Source organism: Bactrocera oleae, chromosome 2 (genome assembly GCF_042242935.1).
Source record: "Bactrocera oleae isolate idBacOlea1 chromosome 2, idBacOlea1, whole genome shotgun sequence".
Classification (NCBI taxonomy): domain Eukaryota; kingdom Metazoa; phylum Arthropoda; class Insecta; order Diptera; family Tephritidae; genus Bactrocera; species Bactrocera oleae.
In genome coordinates, this window is record NC_091536.1 from 3,967,812 (window position 1) to 3,992,023 (window position 24,212).

The 24,212-nt window shown below is 35.1% G+C and overlaps 1 protein-coding gene across 7 annotated transcripts in view; it reads right to left on the minus strand.

Moving 5' to 3' along the window:
* Dys (Dystrophin) overlaps positions 1-24,212 on the minus strand; it is a 380,727-nt gene that overhangs the window by 137,576 nt on the left and 218,939 nt on the right. For all 7 annotated transcript variants that reach the window (XM_070107158.1, XM_070107153.1, XM_070107165.1 and 4 more), the window contains 2 exons: positions 10,984-11,156; positions 765-915 (listed from right to left, as the gene is read on the minus strand). In XM_070107158.1, the coding sequence (XP_069963259.1) occupies positions 765-915; positions 10,984-11,156 (324 nt within the window). The remainder of the gene's footprint in view (positions 1-764; positions 916-10,983; positions 11,157-24,212) is intronic.

Sequence of the window (24,212 nt, forward strand, 5' to 3'; positions counted from 1 at the left end):
CAAAGGTTCGATGTTCTCAAGGTGTGGTCTCTTTTCGGAAAACTTGACAGTGAATAATGTTCACATTTATTGAAAGTCTACTTTCTCTCTTCTGCCTATAGTGTCTTGCTGTCCATACTGAGTCTAATAAACATTAAAATCTCTCTCAATCTCATTTGTATCCCTCTCAATCTCATTTGTATCCCTCTCAATCTCATTTGTATATTGACAATTTGAAGCTTTTGTAATTCCAATTAGAAGGAATTATACACATACGAGAATCTTTATAGCTTATCGGTCGATTTTTCCAGAAGCGGTCGACCATGGCTTGGTTTTCTATTTCGATGAGAGTCCCGCAACTATCATCTATGTTTTGTCCCGTGGTAACCGTAGTTGTTCTAAAAATGTATACAAGAATTTCGGAACATGAGGAGATAAAGAAAAGTAGGGGTCACGGTATCGGAGGTTAGAGCGATGCGGACGCTATCTTCGGAAAAAGAGTGTTGGAGAAAGAGAACGAATGCATTAATTTTTTTCAGATGGTGTCTTTTTGTCGTTTAGGACTAGATCATTTATATGCCAATACATTTAAATCTACTCCCTGAGTGCTTCTTCATTATTCTTATAATTATATAATATCTGCCACCATTGAAATAATAATCAAATTATTCCAAAGATACTTGAAAGGAAAACATAAAATAACAACACAATTTAATTTTACAGCTATAAATTGACCCGGCTTGCATGCAACATTACTTCACAGATTTCGGCAACAACACACTTACCAATTGTTTTTGCAGACTCGCTGCGTCGCCCATCAATGGGCCAACGCTCAGCGACGACTGCTCGGTATCCTTGCGTATAACCCATTCGGTGAGTTCGCGCAGCGACAACAACAATGCATTCCAATGCTCCGAATTCGACTCCAAACGGTTTCTGCGAATGAAAAGAAGAGACACGAGGTATATGCGTAAATAAGAGAGCGTAATGGAAAGAAAAGGCGCTTGTTAGCGCTCGCAATAAAGAAATGCTAATAATAATATAATTTGGGTAAAATGATGCGATCTGTTTAAGTGAGGGCTGCGCCTTGTTTAGATGGGGGTTGAGCTTGAAAGTAAAAAAAAAAATCCGCCGAAAATATGCAAATTGTAGCGTTGCGATGAAATTTAATTTGCTTCAATAAAATGGTAGTCAAATGTGCAAAAAAGGATGAAAGGGAAAAAACAAATTGAGCCATTTATCGCTGGTGTCCTTTCAAATTCTACTACAATAGAACAGTTAAATTTTATTTCTCGCATTTTTTAAGCACTCGATAAAGGTGTTTTAAATTGGTGGTCTTCAAATCTTATTGCAAATGTGGTGGATGTAAAAGCACTAGATAAAGTACTTTTTAGTAGTTTATATTTTTGAAGACGTTAACTGCAAATAATTTAAAATAATTAAAATTTTTTTTTTTAATACTGGTTTTTAAAATATTAATTTTGCAAAAAAAATGTATAAAAAATTAAAAGTTTTTTATTTAAATAAACCACAAATAATTTATATTATTTAATTTTTATTTTAAGTGAAAGTTGCTTGAATTTGGTATGTACATTTTCTTAACTGTTTAGTACTGTATTAATCAAATATGTTTTATTTCTTGAATACATGTATCCAACGTGCGTCTTTTGCAACATAACCTCATCAAATTCAATTTTTTTTTCAAAATTTTGCTTTCAGATTTTTATTAATCACGATATTGTGTTGAGATATTTCAATGAAATTTATTACAAAAATGTGACTCTAGTACTAAATGTTGCACATAATTGAAATGCACAGCATAAAATGAGCATTTCGAAAATTTAATGCATTCTATAATTTTTTTTAATTTCGACTCAACCAAAACAGGATTAATTTATTAAAAACTCATACAAGTTTTTACTTTTTTAGGCAACTTGAAACGCAGGTAATGTCACTTAAACTTGCAATAGAATGATAAGTTGAAGCCCTACATTAAATTTGTCTTGTTGTTGTCACCCGGTGTTGCCTGAGCGTAGCATTTTCATATTGACAGCTGACAAATACACGTCAAATGTAATTTGTCACTGCTAAAATGCAATTAATCACTCCGGCTAACCAAAAAAACTCGTATTGCTAATCAAATTACTTAATTTTTGCACTGAAATATCCTTCCGTTTGCCATTTCTGACGTTCGTCTTAAACACTTTTTCTAAGAACCTTTCGTTAAGCCACAATATGGTGACTTAGCACATTTTGCGGACCAAAAATTTCATCTCCCACAAAATGAAAGAAATGAGTAATGAAAATGGAAAATGAGTGAATGTCACGCGTTGAGTATAGAATTATGAAATATATAAGTGGCAATGTCAACAACATTTACTCATTTCACATTTGCCTCAAATCTTTAGCCTACACTGAGGCGCTTGAACTTTTCGCAGCGCGTTTTTGCTTTATTTTGCCATAAAATGCGAAGAAATGTGACGGAAACGGCTTTTGTGTGTACACAGATACAAAGAAACAGTACTAAGCCCACGCACACAGCAATACACTCACACACACATCGAACACATTCAAAACACTCATTGTTTCTGCTCGTTTTTGTTGATTCATTTCCATAGCGAAAAATACATTAATGTGCCGTATGTCATTGCTTTCCTGCTTTTAATATTCGACATTTTTCGTCGCCTTACGCAGCGCTTTGTCTTGTCCCGTTGCGTAGTCATCGTTATTTTTTTCAGTTAATTTTTTCCGGATGTGCGTGTTTTATTGTTGTTGTTGCCACATATGGTATTAGATCTTGTCTGAGTTGTAATTAAAGCAGCCGTTGTTATTGTTGCTGATTATAGGAGAAATGTTAACAATCGGCTTGACGCAAATATAACGCAAATGACAACAACAAAAATAAGACCGCGCCAGTCGGCAGCCATTTCGGATTTTGTTTTACTTTTTAATCGGCGAATGGAAGGCTATTAAAGGCTCACTAAATGCAGTTGTACTCCAAGTCAAACTCTATGAATAAACCATAAAAATTATTATTTTTATTTCGATTTTTTATAAATTTATTGGGTTTTCCCCGAAAATCTGGAAAGAATTTTCCTTATGCCAACATTTTGTTAAATTATAATAAAAAAAACCATTCGATCAGCTGATGGTCAGCTGGTCACCACAAGCAGCTTTGTTTGGAGCGGGATCAACACAAACAGCCATAACTTTTAAAATTATAATTTCTTTTGTTAAAATTTCTGTCAAGTCGAAACCTTATTTGTTGATGCTATGTTTTTACTTTCATGAAATAATTTACTGGCAAAAAAAAAGTTATTTAAAGTTTTAATTTTTTTATGTCACGGAATACACTGCTTTATGGGTTAAGTAAAAAGTGCCAGTTAACTGGCGATAGATTATTTGATACGAACTGTATTCTTTGAAATATTTTCGTAGAGTTTTACCATCTATATTCTTTTTTTTAAGACCCGCAAGTCATTTGATTAAACCAATAATCCTAAAATTTTCTAGGCACTACTGTTAGTAGTTCTGTGTTTTTGTTAACTTGAACTTAAATTTATGTGAATATGCTTTTGACGGTATCAAAAGGCAATTGATGGCCGACAAATCCAATTTAGTGTACAGCTTCTTAATTCCGGATAAGAAAAGAAGTACTGGAGTACAAGAAAAGTATCTCATTAACGTCTAAGTTTACAATTATTTTGGTCTTGGTAAAACAGTGGTCTCATCAGAATGAATTGACGCTTGCAAGATATGAAGGTATTGTTTGAACTTGACCAAAAGTACGTTAGGCTTTTGTGAACCTTGTGGAACCTTATCAGACTTAGTACGATCCTTAGAATGGAAAAGTATTTGGCGATTGAATGAAGCAGTTGGTGGTCCATACCTCATTCATAAGATAAGATAGATTTACCTAATTCTATTGTATATAGGAAAGCCTACCTAACTTTCTAGTGCGCTCAAATAATAAGAGATTTTCAGATTCCAATCTTTGAAAGACATTTTCGAGAAATATTACTATATAAGGTGCACCTGTTAGAAGTAGTTGTAAGAAGTACAAAGATATCTCTTTGACGGCACCATATGGTTGAGTTTGATATAGGTCGCTCATGTTTACCAAAGATGCGATTTTAAATTTTGGTAGAGCTTAGAACGTTGCATGTTGTGGCGATGTATGAAGTCAGAAAACACAGATTCTAGAAGCAAACCATTTCGTGGAGGATGTAAGGAAGGGAAAGCATTGTTACATGAACAGATTTTATAGAATATGTAAAAATAGTGCTAATATCATAAAAGAATGATGCAACTCGAGAGTACGTCAGTGTCGAATCTCAGCAGAATTTAAATTTTCTTAAAAATAAGACTCTACTTACGTGATGCAGTTCTAATACTTCGTGACATTAATATGTATGCTACAGATAGTAGTGTTAGAAGATAGATGTACAGCTATTTATGGTTTCTCTTGAGAATTATTTCTAAAATAAATGCAGAACTTCTTTTCAGAATACTTTAATGTACAATATGCATTTCTTCATAATTGATTTGATTTTTGGAAGTAAAGTTGTCAAAATAAGTTCAGGTTATAATCGGAATCTCCAAAATAATTGTATTGTTAAAAATTAATATATTTTTCTACCTAGTGGTCCATGAAATGTGTTTCAAGAACAAGCGCCTTAAAGTAAACCATCGAAGAAAATCGCTAAAAAAATACGCTACACCTGCAGCATCGAAAGAGATGAGCGGTTCCACGTAAATAAACACACAAATTTTCTGCTAAAAATTTCTTGGAAAATTAATTTCACTTCGAATTGCTTTTATTTGGTAGATAATCTAACAGTACAAATAACGGCAACACAAACACATACATCTACAAATATATATCCCTGAAAAAAGTCCGATTGTAATCATAACGAATTCGGGTGTAACAATGAATAGAAGGAGAGCATAAAGAGAAAACCAGCAAATAAGAAACTCAAACAAAAACGGCAAATACTAACTAAAGTTAAAAAAAAATTGGGAAAAAGTGCGATAAAAGCAGTGGTTAAGGTAAAAGCGTCAGGAAAGAAAAAAGAAAATGCACACACTTACTAAATAAGCGGGGGATAAAAAAAAGACAAAAGCCCAGCAAGACTAAATAATCTCCAGCTGGCAACCACTGGCAGCGAAGAGAATATAACTCAGCATTAGGGATCAGCTGGCGGTGCAGCAGCGGTGTGTGTGTGTGTGTGAGGGAAATAACAAACAAGGAAATTTGTAAACACAATAAATCGGTGGCAAAAGGCAAACAAAAACAGCGAACAATGACAAGCTGGCGAAAAGTAAACAAAGCGCAAACAAAACAACATTGAGGAAAAGTCGGAAATAATGGCTTATCTGCCAATGAACTAATGAAACACACGCACAAAGGCACACATAGAATTGAGAGCTCAAAGCGAGCTGCTGATGAAAATTGGTTGTACGAACCAGATCGTATTGAATGGAATTGGCTCGGCAGCGGAGTGGTATCGCGGTGTGTCTCAACGGCGACAACAACAACCTTGGCAACAAGAATAACTGCCAGCGCTGGAGACAAAGCCAGTATGTCTGACAGCTTTTTATTGGTCCAATGCAAACAACTGTAAGTACAGACACTCGCGACACTCACCAGCCACCGGAGCGCTGGTGTCATTTGTCAATGGCATTTGAATGATGGACTCTGCCCCGGTGGACACAGCTGATGGACTAACAACAGGAAATGAGTTAAGACATACACAGAGTGCGCTCGCGCGTCGGAGAGTGGGTGGCGCGGGCGGAAGGGCACGCTTGTCAAAAATAAATGATTTACCATTATGGTACTGTATACGGAGAAAGAAGGGTGAAGAGTGAAAAAGAAATGCTGTTGGGGATTGTAGAAGAAAATTGATAAATTCCAAGAAGAAGAAGAATTCCGCAACAGCATTTCTTTTTTACTCAATATCTATATATATCCGATATATATATGTATACGAATGTATGTAATGAGACACAAATAAGGCAATAATTAACTGAGCGATTAGAAGTTGTTTGGAAACTCAGCTGAGACCGTTCGTCGATTTCTGTACTAAATTCTGATTGATCAGATTTTTTTGAAATAAAAATATTCGAGGTGTGTTCTTTATAGCATAAAAAGGTTTAAATAAATCTTTGTCTTGATCTTGATTAGTTAATTTGAATTTATAGGAGTTTACCCGGGACAAAACGACACGTAATTTTATATACAGAGATAAATATGTATATATATTATCAGAATCAATATCAGCTTATATAGGGATTTATACAGTGGTAACTGAAGAGCCTAATGTACATTTTTCATTAAAAAAGCCCGAATAAAAATAGTTCCAAATTGAAAATAAAATTATTTGTTTATAAAAATGTACCTCTTGTTCATAAAAAAGGTCGCATAAATCGTATATCTCATAGGAAAGCTGAGAAAAAATCGTAAACAGTTGCCCGGCTACTTATTTTTATAATGAAATACTTTCCTTCGTATACGCAAATGTTTGAAGGTATTTTTTTCGTACGTTGAAATTTTGAAAATTCATAACTCCGCAATTTTTGTTATTGAGTTGAGATAAAAAAATACGTGTCCGTAAAATATGAACAAAAAAATACGTTGAACGTAAATTTCGAATGTAATAACCCATATTATGTATTGCAGCTGACACAAAGTCACACTATCTTATGTACTAAATTTTACGATTTCGACAAAAACCGCATATTTATGCGCATATTTTACTTGCCAACACACTTTGGGTGGCCACAACTTATGGCAGATCTTGATGTTGACACAAAACTGACAGTGCAACATTAATTTTCATTACCAAATTTATGATAAGAAGCGACACTAAAAATCATGTTAGCCACGTTATGAGCACAACAACAGCAACATCAATACCAACATAACTAACGAGTAAAAGTTATTTCATGAGCGCTTTGAAGTGGGCGAATTTGAAAAGCAAATACTTACAACAAACACAAGCATACACAACTATACATATGCGGGTGACTAACAACACATAGGCACATGTGTATGCATTGTATATGTATGTCTTTGCATAAGAGCATTGCCAGCTCGACAAGGACGGCCACATAATTGCCATTTATATTCATTAAGTGCTAATGCTGGCTGGCCACATTACCAACAATCTTGATGTGAGAGGAGAGCGCGGCTGATGTCCGCCACTGATTGCTGATTGTTCTATGCTGGTTGAGTGATTTGGCCGTGCTTATGGGGCCTTCGGTGGCGTAAGTTTGACAACGTGTTCGTCATGGTGCGATAACCCAGCTTTTTGGTGAAAGCTGCCGATGTCAAAGTGATATGGCTGTGACTGGCAGCGGAATGACCAATATACTGGTCATTAGTGCGCGCACAAATTACGCTCAAGTCGATGTGTAGCTATCGGAAATTGCTGAAAGTAGTACTACGACCAAGGTCATCTTGGATGTCATTAATTTATTGTTGATGCGTGAGAATAAAAGTGGCATAGAAAACATCTTCAAATGAAATGAGAGCAACGAGTTAGAGTGAGAACATGTCTTTATTTCAAAAGCAACCGCTTTTACAAACGATATAAAATTATATAACTCAACTTTGACTTAGCGTTCTCATAGAGATCTCAACATATGTAAACTTCTCATGCTGGTGGAGCAAGTAAGTGTAAGTCATATCAATCTAATTATAATGGGAAATCTGGCTGGTGTATAGTTTGAAGGCCCAAGAAACACTATCTTAATATGGATATAGCCTCTTGTGCGAACTGTCGGTTTCGCGACATGGAGCCGACAACTCCAGACTACCTGCTTTTAAATTGTGTACCAATCTGCAGACGTAGGAGTAAGGTTCTTACATCTGTGTATCGGAATAGGCTTCAAAAGCTTCCAGCAGGATCCTGGAATTGTTAACATTGCTGGGTCTTGTGAGTCCATGTGAAAGAGCGGATGGCGTGTCAGGTCGCAGTGCAAATCTCAATTTGTTCTATTCTATTACTCGTATTAACTATAATCTTGCAGCTGCAGTCTTGCAGTTCTTGCACATGAGTGTTTGAATCTTTATAAATGTATTCCTAAATTATGATTGATAGGTAAATAATTTCAGGGTTTTAAATATATTTCCGACGAGAGAGAGAATATAAGAAACGTCTTGTCAACACAATAGTTCATCACTTTTATCAGCATGATCGGTCATATTTCGTCGAAACACTCCAAAAATTGCTTTATAGCTACCCAGTCGTTTCTTTATTATCATACGTTTTAGGCGTATCAAAAGGAGCCAGAAACTAGGTGTGCCTCTCCGCACTAGTAACATCAAATATAATTAAAGTTTTAGCGATACTAATGCGACATTGCTTTTGCTAATAATTTAGCAATTTCGCCACACGTTTCATGACCAGAACGTTCAAGAAATTTGAATGGCATGGGCTGATTGATATGCCAACATCCTCTGCAACTTCCCTAAAAGTGATTCGACAATTTTCAAGAACAATTTTTTTCCTTGTTTGGATGTTTTCTTCGCTTTTTAACGTGGTCGCATCTCCAGGATGCTCATCGTCATCAACATCTTCTTTGCCATCTGTAAAGCGCTTGTACCTTTTATAAACACTTGTTTGAGACAAAGTGGAATCGCCTAATGCCACAGTCAACATTTCAAGTGCAAAATTTAATACATATTCTTTGATCCATTTCTTTCAAATCTCAAAAATCGACACACACAAAACGTGACTAACCTTTGTTGTTGTTAAAAAAAAACTACTAACCGAAATTGGCTCCTAATACAAGCACATGATAAACATATGTGTTCGATTTTAACAAAAATAAAATATCGATAATCGAATGTACGCAGCCAGCGAAAAGTCAAAGTTCACCTTTTTCTTTGAACACACCTCGTATATATATATGATATAAACTCAACCGAAGAGGCTTAAATATATTGAGATGATGTGGAAAACGTCAACCAGATGATGGAAATTTAGTATATTAGGGATATGAGGGTTATACCAAGGTTTACACCAAATCCTTACATATTTAGCGCTAAGCCCATAACATACTTTTATAATTTTTAAGAAGACTTGTCCACTTAATTTAATTAGTCAGCTGGAAAGTTAGAAATTACTATAGAGTATATTAAATGCAGAGAAAGGTCTAAGCTTGTTGCGTTAACCTTTGACATTGTTAAGGTATTTCACAACAACAACATAACACTGATCGACATATTCGACATAATAATCGGTTTGTAATAATAGATGTGTATTCTAAATTTATTCGATGTTAGACTATAGTATAGCAAATATTATACGCTTGCTAAAGCTTTCTAACGAATACGTACATATTGACCGATAATGACTCGATTTGATAAATTTTTGGTATTACCACATACAGCTAACCTCAGAAAAATGCACTCTGAGTTTCATTAGGGAGTAAAGTCAACGGGATGTTCGTTACATATATATTGAGACCAACGTTATTAGAAAACACGCCCACTCAATTTTATTAAGATAATAAGATGCGGTATAAACTCAGCCGGAGGTTCGAAAACCTTTAATTAGTTATATGGGGGCTAAGATAAGTATTGAGCCGATTCAACCCAGTTTTGACATGCAGCCGTAATTTTATCAGAAAAGGATCCTCTGTGAATTACAAATATATTTCTCACATATTGACCGATATTTTCGATAGATAGCCAACTATAGGTACTGCGGTCCACATATTCGGTATTTGGATGCTTAAACAGTTGTAGTCCGATTTTGACAGTTTTAAGACATGAGATGGCATGTCTTGGAAGCACTCTTTTTGCAAAGTTTCGATATATTCATTAGTGCTTGATTTGTATACTGGAAAGTGAAAAATTGGAAATAGGCGGGGTTGCAATTCGATTTCGCCCATTTTCGCTCTATAATATGGGAATGTCAGAAGAATGTTATGTCAACCAAATGTTCAAATAATCCCGAGATATGGGACTTCACCTAAACGTTTTGTGGGTGTGGCAGTGGTCCGATTATGCTCATCTTACGGTGAAACATGTGTACCGAGTTTCAACAAGATATCTTAATATTGACGCAAGTTACAGCCGGATTTCAAGTCGTCTATATAACTTTATATCTAACCCGATTAGTTTTGGGTAATACAAGCAACGGTTAGGTGAACAAAACTATTATACTCTGTAGCAACATGTTGAAAGAGTATAAAAATTTGCCTCAAGTCTAGTTCAATATTATGTCACTGAAATTTTTTCAGGGAGTCTAGACACACCTTTATACTTACGTTATCAGGACCAAATGTATGAGTTCCCAAATTTGACCAAGCGCGTGGCACAGCAACTTTTGGAAGAAATTTTGTATTTTACAAATTTCTCGATCACTTTGAACGAAATTTGGCATAAAATATTTTCGTTATAAAGTCATAGTACAGAGAGGGAATAGACGAAATGGTGACCATGCTTACTTCGTAAAGTGGTTATTGAAAAAAATACCAGCTTTCTTTCGTACTTCAGTCAGAATATGAAAATAATAAAGCATATCATTGAATTACTATTTGCGCTTCCGGCTGTTCAACTCCTTATTTTACTCTTTATCGCTTAAACTGAAACTTAAACTCTAAAAGAGTTCACTGCACTCAGAAAATAGTTGTCAGCGCCGTAGAATAAGTTTTCCATTCGCTGACAATGCAATTCACACCAAAAATATGTGCGAGCGCATAACGAAGCATAAACGATGTGTCTATTGTAATGAAGCGACGCGTTCTATGACCCTACCGCAATAGGTCGACAATGGGGCGTGGCAGCGCACTCGACTTTTAATTCAATTCCTTTTTTGTTTGCATAATTTCTTTATGTTTCCGCTACGACTACTATTACTACTACTACAGCAAAAACAATAAGTACAACAGAAAGTCGCACAATTCAGATGAAGAATTGTCGTTGCCGACACTTAGGCTTTCGTTTTTTCACCAACACTCATACCGCAAGGCATTCAGCACTTAGTGACTCACCTGATGGCGATGCTCTTCGACTTCAGATTATTCCAACGCTGATTCATTTCATCCAGCCGACGTTGCAACATAACGGCATCTTCTTGTGAGGTGAGTGAACCCAGCAATTTGCGGCCGGTACCATCGAGACGATCATAAACGACACGATGAGTTTCAATTTCCGATTGTAAATCCTATAAGATGAGGGCGTGTGTATGAGGCAAGAAAAGAAAGAAAAGAGAAAAACATTTGCAAAGTTAGTAAAATATGGTGTAAAAAGCGTGGGTTATAAAAATACAACAACTACAATACAATAAAATGGCATACAAACACAGAAAATATTGCATAAATTTAGGCGCAACAGCGCGCAGCAACAATACCATTGTTGTTATTCATATTTGCGGCGGTGGCAGTTGATGGAAGGGTGTACTTTGTGAAACGGCAACATGGCGCAACAACAACTGCAACAAATTGTGACAACAAATTCCAAAACAATTTTTATTGCTATTTTGTTGGATTTGTTGTTGCCTTTTAACAGCAGTGTATTGTGCTGTGCGCGACGGCTTCAGTTTCGTAGCTTGTAGTGGCGTGTTGAGAAATTGGAAAACTAAAAACATGGAAATGTTGCAAGAAATTCAATTCATATGCTTAACGGTACACGGTTGAAAGGTCGTAACGCGCAGAGGTGATGGAGCATGTTGCACCCTTAAGTGTGGCAAAGCGCACAACACGACACGGTGAACCGAATGGCTGAGAGTGTTGGCTCAAATACGCAAATTTCGCATGAATTGATTGAAATGTGGCAAAATATGCAAATTGTGGCAATCTGCTTGTATTACATAAAGGTAGAAGGTGCCTTAATACACGGCAAATCAGCAACATATGTTTATTTTAAATATCTTATTTACTAATATTTGCATATTGACCTTAAAGAGCAACTTGAGATAGTTCATGATATGAAATTATGGTGAAATTTATGCAATAAAATGAAATAATTGATCTAGAGAAATTACTTAATATTTACTAACAAGAGTTATGTCGTTGTCATGTCTTCTTTTTGGTTTGTGATTTTTTCTCTATTACCGAATTAAAAACCTGTTTGAATGCTAAAAGCAACTCATAAAGTAGCTGCCGTTTTACCGCAGACACATTTTTTTGGAAAGTTTCGATTTTAGCTTTTAAACATAACGTTTGATGTACGATTTGTCTTACTCAGGTCGCAGTTTCTGCGATTACTTTTCCGTCATTGATAAATTTCCTTCCAGCGTGGAGTCTCTTGAGGTGTCGGTGAGCTTGCGCGGCATCTACTTTACACAGATTTTCGTATCCCAAAACATGCCAAGAATAACATGTCTAAAACATTCATTTGATACTTTAGAATTGATGATTGATTCTTATAAAGTCTTTCAATATTATAGGGCATAACTGTCTCTAACGAATACATTTGTCTCGATGATTATTATTAGCTATGTAAAAACAGAAACAAGTCTTTTTCATTCATATTTTCATTTTCATTTTCAGAAACTGTTCGATAGCTGTAAAATTAGACGTGTTACCATTTTCTTTTAAGGTTAGGTCTAACTAAAAACCATATTGATTCAGTGTTTGACTCAGTAAACTGTAAGACAAAATTTGCGTGGATAATTTGTGGATAACTGAAAGAGTATGTTTCTTATCATGCTACCACGTCGTGCTATCACCACTACTTGAAACATTTTGATTTCAAGCAAGGATTCCGCGAGCTAGGAAACTAAAAGTAACTGAGTGATGGGAGTTCGCAAGTTTGGAAGTGGATCCTAATTTATGAAAAATTCAGCTCGAAGCAAAAAGCTGAGACAATTGTCGACACTGATCTGACTGCATATCTAATATTTTAATAAATATCGGCTTCATACCGAAAATACGCGAAAAAAGAATACAAATAAAACCTGAAGATGTCTTGAGTTACAGTCTACAAAATGTTCTGTTTTACGCAATTAAAATCTCGCTTTTGTTTCAAAATTAATTCGCAAAAAATAGGAAATGTTAGAGTGAAAAACGACGCCAAAGTTATTTTCTCAAATTTTGTTCTCAGTGTTTTAATACGTGTTCAAGTTAAGAACGATAAAGCAATTGGTCAAACCATTGGAAGTGGAAGGATATTAGTTTAATTACAATGTAATATGTAAAAGTTGAACGGTGGAATACTTGATGGTCCGCTAATATAGCAAATAATCAAAGATACAGATTTTAGAAAGATTATTGAAGGTTTAAACAGTATAAAGCACCAGGGTTGATGGAATCGCCATATGGCGGCTGATTGCTTCTGGTATTTAAAATTCAATTATCAATTAAAAAAATATTAAAGAAATGCTCATAAAAGGATTTTATTTTTTATTTAGCAAATGTTTGGGAGAAGTTTTTCTTTGTTTACTTTGACGTATTCTAATTTGTCAAAACAAAACCAACATTATAAAGAGTTATTTTGTTTCATGTTTTTAGATCTTAATGATTTAAAATGAAATTAGGATTTAAAAATAAACAAGAACAAATTAAAAAAAAATTAATGATAGTTTCATGAACTATGGGCTCAAATATATCCAAAATCGATCTTACATTTCAGCGCAACAAAACCTCAGTAGACCAGTGTAATAGACTCAGGAGGAAATGTGTCTGAGAGTATCATCTGCGAACGTCTGGAATGTTAACTCGATGGACATTGGGGTTTTCTTTCATTAACGAAATTGCCAACAGTTCTGTTAAAAAATATTTAAAAATTCGGAAATTTATTTCATTCAATTGCTGCATATCTTATTTCACACATACATGCACTGTTTGTTGCACGCCTACATAAATTCGTTCGCATTGAAATTGGTTGATGCTCACAAAGCAATTTCAGCCACTCAGTGTCACAAAAAGAGCAATCATGTATGTATTTGTGTGTGGGTGTGTTCGAATTGCTACGCGTTTGCATTGAAATTGACAAGCGTGTGTGATGTCCTGCAACGTATCCTCCTATAAGTGCACGTTAAAATATTAACGGCAAAAATCAATAAATGCCCCGCAATTTTAACGGTGACAACCAAAAAAGGAGACCGATAACTCAATGCTAGAGTGTAGGGGTTTGTGTGGCCAAAACGTTCGCTTGTATTTTACAGTCGTTCATTGCAATTTCAGGCACTCAGTGTAATCGACGGCAACTGACACACACACATCCGCACACTCATACAAGCTGACTGTCGCGGAACGAAAACTGTCCGCTTGTAAGCTGACACCAAAAACTCTGACAACGACAAGCCAAAGATACATGCACATACATGTGTGCGCGTGTGTGTGAGCCTGAAATGAGTGTATAAAAAGGGTATAAAAAGTAGAAAAGTGTTGGGACATGCGGGCAATGAAGCACCTGAAAACTCGCAATACGAAAACTGTCCAAAATAGAGTCTTCCCTCGCTTACCTTTGCGTCGCAGCGGCTGCCGGCGTTCGACCTACTTAGCATTGTACTACACCTCCACTGCTCAACACACCCTCGTTGCCTTTTTGCGATGCTTAAAATATTAACCGCAATTGAAATTTGGTTGCGCGTAAAAGTATGCTTTGAAATACCTGCTTACCCTCCCCGCAGCCGCTTCGTATTTTTATTTCCACTCATATTCGAGAGGAAACTCCATTCGAATTGGCATTAAAATTGCAAACTTTGTCCTCAATTTGGCGCAAAGCAGCTGCACCAGCACCAGCACTTTCATCAAGCAACAACAGGCAACAACAAATACCGGTAGTGGTGTAGCACACCATCAATAATGCTTAGGAGCACATGTCGCTGTGTCGCAACGCAGGTGTGCACACTTCAAACGTGGGATTTTTGCGGATTTTCCCATTTTAACATTTTCGGTCGTTTCTTTAAGTTATATCGCCTGCCTGACAGCAGGTTGTTGTTGCTGTTGACGTTGTTGACTTTATGTGCTTTGAAAATCGAAAAGGGAATAGAAACAGTAATAAGCGAAAAAAATATAACAGCAACATGAGCATGCGTCATGAATTTGACACATCAAAGCCAGGCTTTTTGTAAAATTTACTGGGAGGTACCGAACTTGGAGTAATTTTTCATATAATGCTTTCAATTTATATAAGTCTTATTATATTTGAATCAAAGCAACGAATATTTAGTTGTAAAGGGCATTGTTACATAGAAGGAATTTACTTGGTATCTCACTTCGTATTCTATTGTAGCTGAGCGGGAGAGGTATATTATATTGTTTTATAGGTGGTTTCATTTTAAAGATTCAGGTAGTCCATAGGAATATTTTCCGGTTTAGAGCCTTATTCCCCCTGGTTTCAACTTTTTCTCCACATCTTATATAATTGTATTTTCCCCTGAAAGCTCCAGCGAGTTTCATAATATACCTACATGACTCGGATTCATCTAAAGTGGCTCCGATATTTATAAAGTTGATAACTCTATCTTAAAAATAAAAACTTATATGTACAAGAAGGAGCTTGAGAGGAATCTCTTTTTTATATATATTATATATAACAGTACTGAAGTCAAACTCTTCTTTACATCCTTTTTCTTTAAACTGTATGAAAATCAAAGCAAATGAAACTGTTAATAAACAAGAGCAAGATTTAATATCTGGACGCCATATAAACAGTCTATTAAAAGACAAACATAACATAAAGTTTGAGAAAATTTCGTACACTTTAGAACTAATATGAACTCTGAAAACAATATCGACTTTGAAATTAAGTCCCTCATAAGAACGTATATTATGTAGTTTGGAAGAATTTGGTCATTGAAAAATAAAATTATCTTCCGAGTTTGGAAATAATGCTTTATAAGTTCCTCATCGTGTTAAAAATTCTAATTCCAGTGAGAGATTAAAAAATCGTATAAGATGACAACATTGTATATTTTAATTTAAATAAAATTGATTTGTTGACAAAAACTCAATTCTAAGCCATATTTCAATTGGATTTTATAAACATTTTGTAAGGTGGCAACTTTGTTTAAATTTACTCTTTAAATTAATATTTTATTATTTGGTTTGAAATATTTTTTTGCTTAGCCATGTGGCAACTCCATAAATGGAAACTTTTGTAATTATGCCTTTAAAGGTATTTTAACCTCTTAAAACGTTTATTTATTTACAATATTTCAATTTATTTCAACCAAATACTTTTAATGGCTTAAGTCGGCATTTTTCATAAGTCTCTAATAAAATCATTTAATTTTTGAGCAAGTAAATAACTTATCAACGAAATTGCTGCAAACTTATTCTAGATGCTTTCAAAACGCGTAGAAAAGTCCAAAGACATGAGCAAAGCAATATTACTTGATAAGTCAACAACTTTCTAAAATGCATTGAACTTTCGGTCAAGTGAGACACTTTATCAAAAACAGAGACAACGGCAATAGAGACGGCATATGGAGAATGCGAAGGCAAAATAAAAATTGTTTGAAGGTGTTAAAATGCCTAAATACACACATACAAAAACGGAAGCAACTGTGAGGCCTACATGGCGTATGAGTAACAATAATAGCTTCTAATGTCGAGCGAAAGAGGCAAACTGAAGAAAAAATAAAAAAAAGTAAAAGTCACAGTGAAGCAAACGACGGCACACATACTTAACAACAAACCGGCGAAAAGGCGGTGCACAACAACAACAGTAATAGACTAAGCTGGATGCAACTTAGAAAGTGAAGTGCCACACATGTGGCACAAAAACAAAACTTTTGAGTAAGAAGTTGGTGAAAGCTGCTGCATTTGCTAGTGACAGCGTTAAAGAGATGGTTGGCACAACAAAATGGAGAGCAAATAATGTTTAAAGCAAGAAGGGAAAAACACTAGTAAGCGAAAGAATTGAAGTAAGAACGGAAGTATAGAGGAGAAAGGCAGTTGCTTGGATAAATTTGGAGAATTTATGAAAAGTAAGGGCAATAAAAATAGTTAGGTAAAAAAATCAATTATATCTTTCCTTCAAAAATATATGAAAGAATAAATCTTAAAAATATTGACCATAAAGCATTTGCTCTCTATTTACTCGAAATTATCATAGAAGAAATCTCGAAGTTGTCATAGAAGAAATCTTTCTACTTTTATCGAAGCTTAGGCATGAGTTAACCAGGTGTGGAAAGACATTGATATCAGTCTCACATCTTTATATTGTCTGTCTCATCTCTTTGTTATGATAACCAAACTAGAGAGGTGCGTCTCGGACTATCCAGCGGTCTACTTTGAAATTAAAATTAAAATTTGATTGTAGCTATTTTTCACTTAATTTCATACTCTGAGAACTTTGATTCAGGTATACCGAACAGGTTTATTTAGTCAGTTTGTTCTCCACCACTGGAAGTTGATCATATTGATGGAAATACGTAGCCGTAGCCAAGTCTAGTCCACATTCTACTCGCTATTCAGTTCTATGGCCTCCTAAGGTTTGGTTATCGCATCAGTCGAGTAAAAGGATATTCACAAAGGTTATCACTAATTACGGACTTTCGTTTGGAAGACAGTTAGCTAGATGGACCTATGTTCCTTTGCCGAAATATGCAGCGAAACAAGAAAAACATAAACTTCGGTTGCATCGAAGCTACAATTCACAAATATAAAATATCTCTTACCGAAACTTGATTTATATAGGTTAGTTTGTATGGCAGCTATAAGCAATAGTGATTTGAACTGAATAATTTTAAGATCGACATTTTAAAAACTGAGGGACTAGTTTGCTTAAATTTGACTAATATCAAAAACCTTGAGAAACGGAAATTTTTCATTGCTATGCGGGCAACTATTGAAAAGGTACCAAAATTAAAAGGATCAAATGCCAAAGAGTCTTCTTCCTTAAGAAGAATTATTTTAAGAGAGTTTTTCTTAAATAACACCACCAGGCGACTTGCTTGCAAAATTGCTTAAGCTTAAATTATGGCAGCTCCAGCTCAAATAGCATTAAAGCTCATCATAATTGGAAATATAGGCAAAGCAACCGAAGGCGTAAAGATTTGTGCACCGCTGAGCAAACAAAACACTTTATAACAATCAAAAGTGAGCTGGCAATAGCTGGCGCAGGCAACCTGTATTCAACCATATGTGTGTGCGAGGGTGCACATGTGTGTGTGTAATAAGGTGTGTTTACTTATGCATGCGCGCTCAGCAGGTGTTGAGTGGCAAAATCAGCACAAAAATCAGACACACACAGGTACCGTTATGTGCCTATGCTACGACAAATCTAAATACTTGTACATGTGTGTGTGTCTGTGCAAGTAGTTGGCTGAAATCTATGCGAGCAAGTGAAAAAGGAAATTGCAAACAAAAGCAAAGTAGGAAGAGGCGTTGGACATTGTCGACGACAGCTAAGAAAAAAGTTGGCACGGTCTTAGCCGCTGGGATTTGAGGAAAAAGGACAACGGTGTCCTTAAGCGACAACGCTAGAGCGGCGGTGCTGTGAGCGACGAGAGCTTTGGAGCAGAGTGGGAGTGTGCGCTGAGATGGCTAACTGGATATGTGTAAATATGTGAGAATACAAGTATGTTCCCTCATAAGCGACATATTTACTCAGATATGGTCAGACCGCAGTTCCGAATGAACATTAGGCTTGTTGAATTCGAAGAGCGCTTAGGAGACAAATTTATTGTTAAATAATTTAGTAAAGTTTGTCTATCTAAACACAAAACGGAATTTTCGTACTGAGATGAGAGAGTAACTGAACGGAGTCTCATTGTAAACCATTTTTATTTGAGTGTATCTCATAGTTAAAAGGGACCGGCGAAGTTAATTCTTCTTACTAGAAAATTTAGACTAGTATGTTACAAGCCAACTTCGGACATAATTTCCTTATGAAACCATAATATATATAATCTTCTAACCTCTAGACTTATGAACAAGATTGAGCAGACTTAGAAGATATATGTAAAGTTTTTTTGAACCATGGTTTTGTGAATACCGTATAAATTAAAAAAGTTTCGATGTGAAGATTCTTGTGGAATTGTACTAATTTTTCCTAACCTGAATGATATCATATTATGAATATAAAGTTCTCTAAATTTTCTTTATTTTTGTAATTTAATCTTTTGGAGCAGTTCGAACAGACTGAAAGCGCTCGGCCGGTGTTTTAGATAAGTATTTTATATATATTTCTTGCAGAGAAAGATCCGAAAATAACCAAAGTACAGCTCTCAGATTTAATTTAGGTTCAACGAATTTTGACCATATATTTAATCACTCAGAAGAACTAGTAATCTCAATATTTCCCTCCAGGTCAGCTAGCTTTTGTTAGACTTACGAAAACTGAAGGGGTTTGTTCACAAACTTTAATATTCCAAAAACAAAAGTCTATTGATAATAGTTATCTTATATATCTTATATATATGGATCATGCAAACACTTATTCAGACGATTTCGAAAGCGCACCCATCCTAATGCTTTTCAAAATTTTCATTCCAGTTGAAAAAGTGCCATGTTGCCACATTGTAGCCTATGTCAGCATTTTGTACACACTTCCTTTAAAGAGCTTGTGCCACAGCCGCACTACGAACCAACAAAAAAACGCCAAAGAGTGGCGCAAAGAAAAAAATCCACAGTGTAAATGCGGAAAAATGTGGCTGAGCTTATAAAGGGGTAACACGAATAGTTGCAACAGCTGCAACAAGCTGACAAAGCAGCGAAGTGGCGACACACGCTTTGAAAATGCGAAAAAGAAAGTGTGAAACTTTCGAGTGAAACTGTAAAAAGTGTGAAAACTTTGGAAAAAGCAACGCACAGCGAAAGCAGCATAGTGGAAGCAATGATAAGCGCTTTGGGCAAATCAGCACGCGTGGCGCCACGCTTGTTATCGCTGCCGTTGCTCATTGCTCAACAAATCCATGGCGACGCATTTACTTTTGTTTTTCTTGCTTTTGCTGGCAAATTCATAGTTTGGTTCTTTGCTTAATTTGGTCACCATAGTGCTTATTTTGCTTCTTGTCCTTTATTAATTTTGGGAGCTCCTATGTGTGTTGCATGTGTCAGAAGGCATTTTTTGGATTATTGGTTAAGTAGTGTAAACTAGAGAATTGCTCTTAGTAATTTTGGTACTATCGTCAATATCATAAATAATAAATATTTTTTTTAGCTAAGGTCACGGAGGTTAAAGTATTTTCGATTGCCATTAAGCGTAGAGCGGCTAAAAGTATATTTCGACCAGACATTCTCTCGTAAGTCTTTTAAACTGAAAGTAGGAAACCCAGGAAAAATGGAATAGGAAATAACCAAACTATGGGCCCAGCAAATTGCCTCAAGCCTCCCGGAGAACACCAGACATAAAGCACCGAAGAAGCGAAGCTGCGTTAAACGGAAAGTGGAAGTATAAGTGTAGATGGCGAAATTTTTTACACCGGTTATGGAACTTTGTATAAATTTGGGGTAGAATTTGCGGTCAGACGAAGGCCAGTCAAGGAACCAGTTGAAAACCAAAGCATATTTCGTAGTGTTAATTTCTTCCCAAACTTTTGGTATGCTTGCGGCTTTTTAAATGATCCACTGAGGTGCGAAAATACCCACTGTTTTTTAAGCATCGCTAAAACACTCCGGTAAGATGATTCCAGTAACTCTAGCAATCTCAGTCACTCCAGTATCCATCACAGATGACTAGCAAATGGATTTCCGTCATTGCCATCATTTTGGGCTTCCTAAATATTCAAAGGGGTTTCCATAGGTTCATCTCCAAAAAAACGGTCTCTTAGCAAAATTTTCTCTTGGAGGGGGCTTGCGTCCGGGTGGGTCTTGGTAAATAAGGTTTATACATTGGTAAGCCATTCAGTTGTCATTAACCTGAAGAAGCCTGAAAATCTGCTTCTGAGAGCCTTCGGAATAACGTACACGGCTTGAGGTCAATTTCCAATTATACGAATATTATTTGACTAATTGTTTCAGATTCATCATTTCTTGCTTTCTAAATATTTGTTTTAAAATAATTTCTACATATGTTGTTGTTATTAAAATTGTACTATAAAAATCGAATACAAAATGCTGCTAATATCAGAAAACAACTGGTAATTGTTTTTAACTAATTAAAACCAAACACACGAGCGAGCATTGATTGAGTAGGACGGGCTGCAGGAAAAAAGATGGCAAACGATAATGAAAACAACACCGGCAATTAGGTGGGATAAATTCCAGCAAAGCAGATAAAATATACAAGGTATTACAAAGTTTATGGAAAACATGATAAAAACCAAAAGTGAAAAAATAAAAAAGGCAAAAACAACGAAAGATACAACGAAGCATGCACCTGCGGGACGGGTGTTGAGTGTGTGGTTGTGGAATTTTGTTGGGAAGCATATGCCAACATATGTATATTAGTAAGAGTACAAGCAACTCGGGAGCCACAGAATCAAAGCTAGTAGCAATTGCAACAACACGAGCAGCGAGCGAAAAGTTTTTAATTAAAAAATGCTTCAGCTGGGCTTAAGCGAAACAAAAGACAAAAACATAGAACGAAAGCGAATAGCGGCAGTAGTGCGGCAGAGCACAGGAATTGAAGAATTTGTTGTACACGGTATTTTTACCAACTGAAAGCTTAAACATATATTATAAATATGGATAAATATAAATACACCCTTAAAAAAATAAGCAATAAAAAATTTTTATTCGAGAAAAATTATTACTTTTGGAAGCCAGCACAAAAAAAAAATCAGCAAAATTTCATAAGACTGAATGAGTAGAAATTATACAGGAGAAAGTTATGTAGGAACAAGAGCTTAAAGTAAAATATTTTTAAGTTTAATTGGTGTATGTAATGATTTTGTTTTGCGGAAATAGTTTGGTTCTAAGGAAGTTTGTAAAGCCACTTTTGAAAGTTTCAAGCCGTTTTAAAAAATTTAAAAATATTTTAATATATATTCTTTCGAGAAGAAGAAGCACCTATCAGCGAAATAGTCCACTCAATGTCACTGGCTCATCTAATTACCTTGTTATATAGATTGCTAATAACGTTTTAATAAAAAGTATTGTGCAATAAATGAAATTTACTCGCTATTCTACTAATAAATCACTTGAATATTTATGAGCATATAAGTTATACTACGATTGATTATACATTTATTTTTCACATATTGACAAAATTAAAAAAAAGGCACATTTTTGTATTAAGTTACGTGTATTAGGGTGTGTCAAAAAAATTTAATATATTTTTTTCCCTTGGTATTCTAAAAAATAGATTCTTAGAAACCTATACGAAAGTCGCTGCTAGTATGAGCTCTTCATTGGGAAAGTCTTTCGCCTTACATTTTTCTTTATTTTTATTTTTATCAGATAGAAATTTTCATATCTCGCTTCCAACTACTTGAAAAAATATCTCGTTTCATAAATTTGTTACGATTTGTGTATACACGCCGCACTACGCGTACATGCTGTCTAATATTATTACATATAATTATTACACCTAAACTTAATTGCATATTTTTCCAGTCATCTGTTTTCGCGTTCTCTTCTGTTTCTGCCCCACATTCTGCTAAATTGTTATTTTTCTATATTTTTTCAGTGATTTTGGAATATCAATTACGCGCAGTGAAAAAAGTGGTTAGAAAAAAAATGTTTGTTTCCACCAGAGCAAATAATCCACTATTTGGATGCTGGTAATGATTTCGCATGAATATAAATTGCTCCTGCGAGAATTTAGAGCGTTGGTTTTCTGGTATCCATAGAAAATTAAAACGAAAAACAAAATGAAATATGGAAGCTGAGTATAGAGAATTAAATATGTACAGGTGGGAATTAACGTACAATTAGATCAAGTCTTGAGGGAGTTTCAGCTGAATTTGGTTTTTAAACATTTGAAATATGTTTTTCAAACATTTATATTAGAGCATTGTGTTAGAGTATTTCAGTATATCGATTTTAATTGAGTAAATTTAGTTCTTAAAAAATTAGCCATTATTTATATTTATTATATTTCTATGTTCTAGTTATAGTTCATATTTCTAAGTTACAAGTATATTGCGAAAATGGGCGAAATCGGAAAATTTGTGAGTTATCTCAATGAAAATAAGAGAGCGTATTTTACTCATAACAAGGTATCTTTGTGCCTAAATTGGATCAAATCGTGTAAAAATTTTACCTAGCCCCATGTAACTAATATTAGGATTTTCGAACATTCTTCTAACTTTACTCCATATGATTGTTCATGGCATATGAGGTATCTTCTTGAAAAAGTGGAAGCGTTTTCTGAAAACATTTATGTAGAGTAACTATTTTAATTCTCAGCTAGCTTCTAGTCTATGACTGGAAAGGGCTAGTATGACAGCACCAATATTACCAGTACCAGATACTGTGAGCCTAATGCAGCACTTCGAAAAAGATTAGGATCTCAAATTTTTAAATCTGCTAGTTTTCCAAAGGTTTGGATCCTTCTTGCCACATTAACGTCTTATTCTCTCTTATTACAAAAAAAAACAACTTAGGCTCTAAAATTATGCTGAGCGCTTTAAACCTATTTTACACATTAATATGGACCAGATAACTCTCTTACAAAGCAGTCAAAATAATTAGTTCTACAAACTCAGTATCAATTAAAATCTTCAACAGCAAATTTGAAAATATATCAAACATTTTCAGCTAGCTTCTATCCCCTCAAGCGCATGCATGCTGTTGCTCTCAATTCTCCGCTTTATGCTGGTTTCTTTTTGCTCTCATTTTTAAAGTGAAATGTTGCTATTTAAAGCACTTATGCCAAGTCATGCCCAAAGTTTGACTTCAACAAAGCCTGCTTATGTAAATGTTTCACTACTAAATGAAACAGCTTACAAATGCCAGAAAACAATTTACACGTAACATCAGTCAAAGCCCACACACACACACACATACGCACATAAACACTTGTAAATTTATGAAAGACGCAAAAAATCATACACAAAAAGTAAATCAGATAAATATTGTATGAAAAAAATGCTTATAAATTCAGTTACACGCTGCGAAAATATGTAAAAAGCTGACAGCTATAAATAAAATCGTAGCATAACCAGAGGCGTAAACACAAGCAAAATATGTATGTGGGAGTCAAAGGCTTTACATTTTCAAATATTTGTACGCTGTATGTAAATATTTACGCGCTTTTAAGTAGATTTATTTGTGTGTTTACATATGTTAGGCCTTAGCGCACACTTACATGGCTGTATGTGCGTGTGTGTATGTGTATTGTACTGCTTAGAGTATTTGTGTACGCACGTTTAATAATGTGCGATTGATTATTCATAATGTTGATTTTATGGCGTGCAATAAAACGGCGGCGAATATAT